This window comes from Notolabrus celidotus, chromosome 19, assembly GCF_009762535.1.
Source record: "Notolabrus celidotus isolate fNotCel1 chromosome 19, fNotCel1.pri, whole genome shotgun sequence".
NCBI lineage: Eukaryota > Metazoa > Chordata > Actinopteri > Labriformes > Labridae > Notolabrus > Notolabrus celidotus.
In genome coordinates, this window is record NC_048290.1 from 5631860 (window position 1) to 5640150 (window position 8291).

The following is an 8291-nucleotide window of genomic DNA, read 5'->3' on the forward strand; positions in this document are numbered from 1 at the left end:
CAGAGTGCTGTACATAAATAGACAAACAACGCAGGCATAAAAACAAATTAAAACACAGGATAATAAAACAATAAAAACAATAAAACAATAAATAAAAAGAAACCATAAAAACACTAAAACAGGAGCAGAGTCTCATTCAGGGTTGAAAGCCAAGGAATAAAAATGGGTTTTAAGACGAGTTTTAAAAATGGACAGTGAGGAGGCTTGTCTAATGTGGAGGGGAAGCTCATTCCATAATTTTGGAGCAGCAACAGAAAAAGCTCTATCCCCTCTGAGCTTCCGTTTTGCCCTCGGTACCTCCAGGAGCAGCAGATCAGCTGACCTGAGGCACCGAGCAGGAGCGTAGGGGTGAAGGAGCTCAGAGAGGTAAGGCGGGGGCAAGACCATTTAAAGATTTTTAAAAAATTAAAAGAGTCTTAAAATGGACTCTGAAGTGCACAGGTAGCCAGTGGAGGGAGGCCAGGATCGGAGTAATGTGCTCCCTCTTACGAACTCCAATTAAGAGGCGAGCAGCTGCATTTTGCACCAACTGGAGACGTGCAAGGGAGGACTGACTGACTCCAATATAGATTGCATTACAGTAACCCAGAAGTAATACAAGCATGGATTACTGTCTCAAAGTGCTGCTGTGCAAGAAAAGGCTTCACCTTTGCCAGCTGCCTAAGATAAGACAAGAGATAAGATATACTTTATTGGTCCCCCATTGGGGAAAATTATTTTGTTACAGCAGCTTACAACACGGGACAGGGGAATACAACAATGTACTAACATAGTTAAAAATATAATAATATAATAATAATAATAATAATAATAATAGTAATGATAAAGGTAAAATAGAATAGAATAAGATAAAATAGAATAAAATATGGGAACTATTACAGATGTATACATTATGTACACTTCTATCTGATAAATATATAGTAAGTTAAGTTATTGCACGGATACAATTGCACCAGGTTATTTAAAAAAACTACATACAACAGTTATTTGTGAATATGCCAAGTCACATAGTAACTTCCATGTAGTGGAATGAAAGATGAGAACAGATGATTAACGGGACATTGTAGTGCTGGTGTTAAACAGTCTGATTGCAGATGGGATGAAGGACCTGCGGTAGTGCTCCGCCCTGCGAGTGCAAAGCAAAATGAAGCGATACAAAATACAATGAAATAAAAGCTTAAAAACATACAAACTTATAAAACAGAGCCTTACAACAGAGCTAAAGTTAAATAAAATCACACAAAAGCTTTCCTGTAAAAATGTGTCTTAAGTAATGACATAAAACACGGGACATCTCCTCTGGCAGGCTGTTCCAGAGTGAACGAGCCCTGACTGAGAAAGCCCTGTCCCCTTTAGTTTTCAGTTGGGTCCAGAGGATCCCACACTGCGACCAGGTTTGTAGGGGAATAAAAGCTCAGAGATAAATAGAGGAGCAAGTCCATGCTGTGCTTTAAAAGTCAATAAAATGATCTTAAAATCAATCCTAAAATCAACAGGCTGCCAGGGTAGATGAGCTAAAACAAGGGTGATGTGGGCACATGTTTTAGTTCCTGTTAAAAGACGAGCTGCTGCATACACAGTGTATGCATGCACAATTGAATTGTACACAATAGTTAAACTTTCTGTTTTGATAAAGTCGCTGAGTGAAGGCCGTAGCTCCCTGACATGTTGTCTTGATGTCAGCAGTCATGTTCTCTTGTCATCATACTTTAAACCATGTTGTTTGTCTTCTCAGCTGGATTAGTCATTCATGAGTCAAAGAAAAAATGATCCCTTTGTTGTTTGAATTAAACAGAACACCATGCCACACCTTGAACACTCAACCACCTGTCAGTAACCCACAACACTGTACACTGTGGAGCTACAGTGAAATATTATTTTAGCTAACGTTAACTACTGGTACTAAGAAAGTTTTGGGGCTGTCAGTGTGACACTCAGTTGGACTGTTAACACCAATACAATTGTGTTTGATGTACTTTCCTTTCTTTTCCAGATGAGAGAAGCAGCCATGAATCAAGAAAAACTTGCTAAACTGCAGGAACAAGTCCGCATCGGCGGAAAGGTAATGGATGAAATTAATGCTTCATGAAATGCTCATTTTACAAATGAACTCAGTGTTGTCTGCTTTCTTCAAATTCTTGCAGAAGTCCTTACTTATCAGGGTTTAGGGCGTGCTTGTTGAAACTTGTACAAGTGAGGCAACATGATGTATCACTGCCTTAAAAAAGGAACTGTGACTAGTTATACAGACTTAAAGCTGGGGTTGGTAATCAGATTTAGATACACTTTTTGTTATACTGGTTAAAATGATCTTTATGTCCTTATGGTAATCAATACATGATGTGTTCTTAAAAAAAGAGCGAAGAAAAGCTGCTATCTACAGCTGGAGTAAACCTGGGAAAACACCAACCAATCAGCCTTTTTTGGGTGCCAAAATTTTAAACCATTCAAATCCCGTCTTGCCGTTCTGCCCGCCTCCTGCGCGTACATTTCCCCGGCGTGCACTCTGAGTCTCCGTCTCCTGCCTCTGCTTCCCCTGACTCTACTGACTGCCCCTCTCGCTCGACCTCGGGCCTGTCCCCTCTGACCCGATGAGGTGCTTTGCTCAGGACTGTAGTCCGGATCAGAGTCTAAAAAGCTCTCACCACGGGGCTCTGACAAGTAGAAGAATGAATGACATTTACTAAGTCCTACAGAAAATGTAGATGTACTGTAGCGTACGTCCGACCGGACGCTGTAGTGATGACGAGCCGATTCGTGAACACGTTGAGTTTTAATAACCGGTCACTGTTGGCCGTGATCACGCCAACCAACAAAACAGCAATCAATGTTTGAATGAATGATAAACTTCTCCTCTCCTCTCTCCCGCTCACACACTCTACACCTCTCCTGCTGCCTTCACTGACTGCTACACCTCAGTCTCCTGATGCCTTCACTGACTGTCAACACTGTAGGAATTAAGAACATCTACACTGAACGCGTTTAACAAACAGTAGAGCTGTTACAGTATTATATGTGTGTTATAACTTTTCTCTGATATCGTGTCACCGGTACAACTGGATAATGCTAGAATGACAGTTGTGAGTACTAACAGCAGCCATGTTTGTTTGTGTTTTTAACTTTCACTATGATAATGTTTTGGTGAGGACCGGTTTTGAATCAGTCACCATCATATGGTCGCAAGTCAGCGGCGCTCGTGCATGTGAGCGGGGGGGGGGGGGGGGGGGGCGTCGTTTTGGAGGGGCTCTGAGGGAGGAGTAGGGGTTAGATGGAGTCCTGAGGAAATGCTACATTCAAATTCATGCTAGTTTTCCGAGACTACCAACCCCAGCTTTAACTAAGTCAAACTGTAAAACAAGAATGGCACAGAACAAAACATGGATGCAGAATGACATGGTGACATAAAGCCCTGATACACCGCAGTGCAGCCACTTAAATCTCAAGCTTTTACCATCGATACCACTTTAACATCCTTCTATATACCACATTCCTTCCCAGCACTTTTGTACATAGATAATTCTTACTATTCTGCACTTCTGTATATTTATTTCATTTGATTTGATTTAATTTAATTTAATTTAATTTCATTTCATTTAGTTTTATTTATTTTAATTTTATTCATATTTATATCTTATTTTATTCCTTCTTTCTATTAATATTTTGAATTTCTTACATACTGTTTATAAGAGCATACTGTAATAATACCTGGCAAATTCTCTGTTCTTGATGTCACAGTCATTTTATCATGTTGATTGCAAAAGCTCATTCATTACCCAGTCCTAATACGATGTCTGTGACTGTCTCCACAGGGCAGTGCTCGCAGAAAGAAGAAGGTCGTACACAGAACAGCCACCGCAGACGACAAGAAGCTCCAGTTCTCCCTAAAGAAACTCGGTGTCAACAATATCTCTGGCATTGAGGAGGTACGAATGAAGTTCATGACATTTCTTTCAGAATCCGTTCCAGTGCTGCCTCTGACAGTTTGAACCTTTGTTCTGTTTCAGGTCAACATGTTTACAAATCAAGGAACAGTCATCCATTTCAACAACCCCAAAGTGCAGGCCTCCCTCGCCGCCAACACCTTCACCATCACCGGCCACGCTGAGACCAAACAGCTGACTGAGATGCTTCCGGGCATCCTGAACCAGCTGGGAGCAGACAGCCTGACGAGCCTCAGGAGACTCGCTGAGACTCTACCCAAACAGGGTACGTCCCACGTGATACTAAGTGTTACATTTCCATGTACCACTCTTTAGAATGGGGCGTCAATTTATTTCAAAAACTGACTTGGCTCCATGGCTGAAAATATATTCTTATCAGCCTACTCTTGGGACAAATTAACATTAAATTCAACATTTTTAATCACAGCAAAGTCTAAACATGATCCTTTTTCCTGTTGGCCTTTTGAGCATATACATAAAATGACCACAGTACTTGAGTAAGTTCTTCTGCCTCGTAAATTTTAAGATCTATGGTCATGATCTTTTCACTCAACCATTGATATAACACAGCCAAAACCCACACTGGGTTCAGTTTTGTGTTGGCATGGAGTCTGTTATCTTCAACTTTGTAAACGTCTCTTTGATTTAGCTCCTTGTGTTTTTCAGCCATTCACTAAGATTCTCAAGTTTTGTGCTTTCTTATAATTTAAAGTAATACTAAATATGTCTTCCATGTTGTTTACAAAGTTAGGATGATAACAGAAACTTACAATTTGCCACAGTGTCAACAGGCAGAGGTGTAATGTGCAGGACTCCTTTCCCTGTGGGATCCACTTTGCTGTTGAGAAACCAAATACTGTTGTTATGGGGTGTTCAGTCAGAATCAAGGATTTAACACAGCTGGGCGATACGTTTGAATTGATTGACCTTACCTGTTGTTCCAAGTCAAGGAATGGGACTGTTCCACATTCCCACATTACAATGTTGACAGTATCCTGCGGCCCCTCATAAGATTCGTAGCTGTATTTCTGTTGAATCAAATGTGTCCCAAGAGATGTTTCCTATCCTTAAGGGTTTATTATTTCGGCCATTTGAACTTCTCTCCAAGTGTCTCACAGATCTTTTTGTTCTTACAGCTGCAGATGGAAAAGCGCCAATCGCCACAGTAGAAGAAGAGGATGATGACGTTCCAGGTGAGTGCTTAAATGCCTCATTTTGCCGTCCACTCACATGAGTCTGCTGCTCTACCTTTCAGATTCCTTGAACTTCTCTCAGTTTCAGTTTGGCGTTCCTTTGTTGAACTTTAAAGCGTCTTCATCATCAGACAGTTTTTTTTCTCCCTCTGACAGCTAAATAAGCACGGCAGGTTTGTTTTCTTTTGGCCTGTGTGAGAGGTCATAAGAAGGAGATTCATCACCGACTTCAGATGATGGTGCAATGCAGGTTTTTTTGTGTGTGTTCGAATCACGTCCACTGTTTATAAGATCCTCAGATCCAGTTTGCTTTTCTTTGTGGGCCGAACACATGAGGTTACCATTAGAACAGCCTTTCCCAGGACTTCTCTCTAATGTAACAAACGATTACACATGCAGGCAGCGATGGGAGCAGTCGAAGGCTGACGGCGCGGGGTTAACAGCCTCTTGCCATCGTGTTGTTTTTGGAGTTAAGTTTCCTCTTTGTTCTCAAACTGGAGGAACATGTTTACTCAGACCTCTTCGATTGTTTCCATTTTAACCCCTCGACCCCGTCAAGCCTGAAGTCGGTCGAGCAGATTTCTCACATTTCACAGAGTAGTGGAAGCAATCTTTTTGATGCTGGACGCCATCATTTTTTACAGCAGCTGTCAGTAGTTGTGAGGGCCTCGTGTGGAGCAGAAAGATGAGAAAAGGGACTGGGAGTGCTTTAAAGCGGTGATCAGGTTTCAGAGGAAAACACTTTCCTCAATTGTTTTCTGGCAAGTCCAAGAGTCATTACTGCAGATGGGTATTCCTTCAAACCTCTGACTTTGACTACAACTGACCATAGAGTCTGTAGTATACTGTAAGTCATACCTGTACCTCCAAGAGAGAGGGAAAAGGTTTAACTGAGTTCCTTCATGAAGACTTCCATCACATGCAGCAATGTGCTGTTTCTTATGTGTAGCTCTTTCTAGTACCATCTTTTGCCATCCTGCTAGCTACCTGTACAGTAGATGAGTACAGCTTACAGTAGTGCTGATAGTTTTGTGGTACAGACAGACCTACTGGTCATGACCACGAGAATTGAAGCCAACGCGCAAGTGTTAAAGCTGCAGTTCCTCGAGGGTCTGCTTGAGGCTGGCTCCGGAAGTACTGGAAACCACATACACACCCATTCAAAAAAGCCGATCTTTACAGCAGAAATAAACATGTTTACAGCCTGGTACAAAAAATGAGTGTAGTCTGGATAGCTCATTTCTCGATCGGCACACTTTTCCAACGCGGCAATTTCAAAGATCGTGAGATTACGAGTCTTCCAATGAGAGGAACAGCTGACTTGATTGACAGGCGGGAACACTGTAGCTGTTGGCTGGGAGGCTCAAAGCCCGCCTCTTTACCTCACACTAGCTCAGCAGCAGTGTCATATGCTACTTTTCTCTAGGCTGCATAAACATTACACAGAAGGGACAGTGTGGACAAAGGAGACACCAGACAGAGTGATGAAGCAGCAGAGGAACTTATAGCGAGTTGAAAATGTTGGTACCATTTCCCTGTAATAAATGCAATGAAAGTATCTAAACCTGTTTACTGAGATACACTGACAGAAAGAAGAGTATATGAAAGATATGATTACTGTGGAGCTGTGGGAGGAGCAATATGGCCTCAAAACAGCGCTTCAGAAACAAATGGGTGACGTCACGGATACTACGTCCATATTTTATACAGTCTATGGTCTTACCCGGTCTTGGTGTTGGGTCTCTGTTAATAATTCAACATAGAGTATGTTTGTAAAAGTGTCTTGAGATAACGTTTGTTGTGATTGGGCGCTATACAAATAAAGATAGATTTTTTTCCTTTTCTTTATTTTTCTCATTTTTCTTTTCTTTATTATTTCCTTAATTTATTTATCGTAGTATTTCTTCATTTTTCCAATGTTCTTATTTATTTACATATTTTATACATTAGTTTCTGCATTTATTTACCTTAAAGAATCTCTCTCTGGACATTTGATTCTTCTATAAATCTAAACTGGAACAAGGAAATAAAAAGAGGCTCTAAAAAAGCGATCTATGAAGTCTACAGAAGTAAGAAAAAGTTGGATGAAACTTATCAGAGACTTATGGTGATGTGTTTTATTTGCTTCTTTTGTCTAAACCCCTCAAATTCTTCATATATCGTCATAGCTGAGAGATAAAGCTGCACATATGTACAGCAAAGAAGCTACAACAAAGAGAAGTCTCACTGTACTGCCTTTAAATGACTGATGTAGTCTGTGATTAGTTTTTTTTCTGGAGTAGTAATTTAAGTTTTTAACTCCTTCTCTTCTTGTTTCAGATCTGGTGGAGAACTTCGATGAAGCATCGAAGGACGAGGCTAACTAGAGGAAACGAGGGACTCCCTGAAGTGTCAGAACCTGACAGGACCATGAGGGGAACAAGAAGTTTTTCTGTCTATTTGAAGAGGTGGAAAGTTAAAAATACCTGAGAGGAATCTGCCAACATACAGCGCTGAGCGATCTGTATTATGTCCAACATCTGAACAAAGTACGTAGGTACTCTTAAAATGAATAATTCGAGTCACTTTCTAGAACTAGAACTAAGAGGTATTAAAAAGCAGAGGCAGGAGTTTTGAAACGTGAGGAATTTTAGTGATGATTCCACCTCCGTGTCCATCAGACTGTGTAAATGCTTGTTGTGCTCTGTGGTCTGTGTGTCCACTTAAGGAGAGGGATGTGTAAAGTGTGTTCCTGTTGTACATCTGTTTCCTCCTTGTTACTGAACCTTAACTGTCTGTGGCCTCACTCAAACCACCATATCTGGAATAAACCTTTGCTACTGTCGATACACGGACATCACTTCTGGTTTTCTTTCTCACTTCAGCTTCTGTTGAACTGCTGAAACTCTGAGAAACAATTACAAGAACAGTCCAAGTGATAGAGGCTGAGTCAAAAGGTCTTTTAATTAAATAACAGCTTCATTGTAATGACTATAAACAGTGGTTTGACCTTTCTGCTGTACAATCAGATAAATATCTGTACAGAACGATGACTGATGCAGAGGTCAGTACATGTTATGTTTGATAAGCCACTTATGAATCATGGTATAAAACACAATGAGCCTCATACAGCGGCACACAGACACATTTAAAAAGAGGTGTGAGGTCGTTAAAATCC

The 8291-nt window shown here is 40.9% G+C and overlaps 1 protein-coding gene across 4 annotated transcripts in view; it reads left to right on the top strand.

The window, feature by feature from the left end:
• Window positions 1–7965, top strand: part of btf3 (basic transcription factor 3) — a 12121-nt gene extending 4156 nt beyond the window's left edge. For 3 of the 4 annotated variants that reach the window (XM_034709681.1, XM_034709680.1, XM_034709683.1), the window contains exons 3-6: window positions 3810–3923; window positions 4005–4206; window positions 5078–5134; window positions 7454–7965. In XM_034709681.1, the coding sequence (XP_034565572.1) occupies window positions 3810–3923; window positions 4005–4206; window positions 5078–5134; window positions 7454–7500 (420 nt within the window). In that variant the 3' untranslated portion in view covers window positions 7501–7965. Of the gene's footprint in view, window positions 1–1932; window positions 2063–3809; window positions 3924–4004; window positions 4207–5077; window positions 5135–7453 lie in introns of those variants that run through there. The other variant, XM_034709679.1, reaches the window with a different exon arrangement.
• The last annotated feature ends 326 nt before the right edge of the window (window positions 7966–8291 follow it).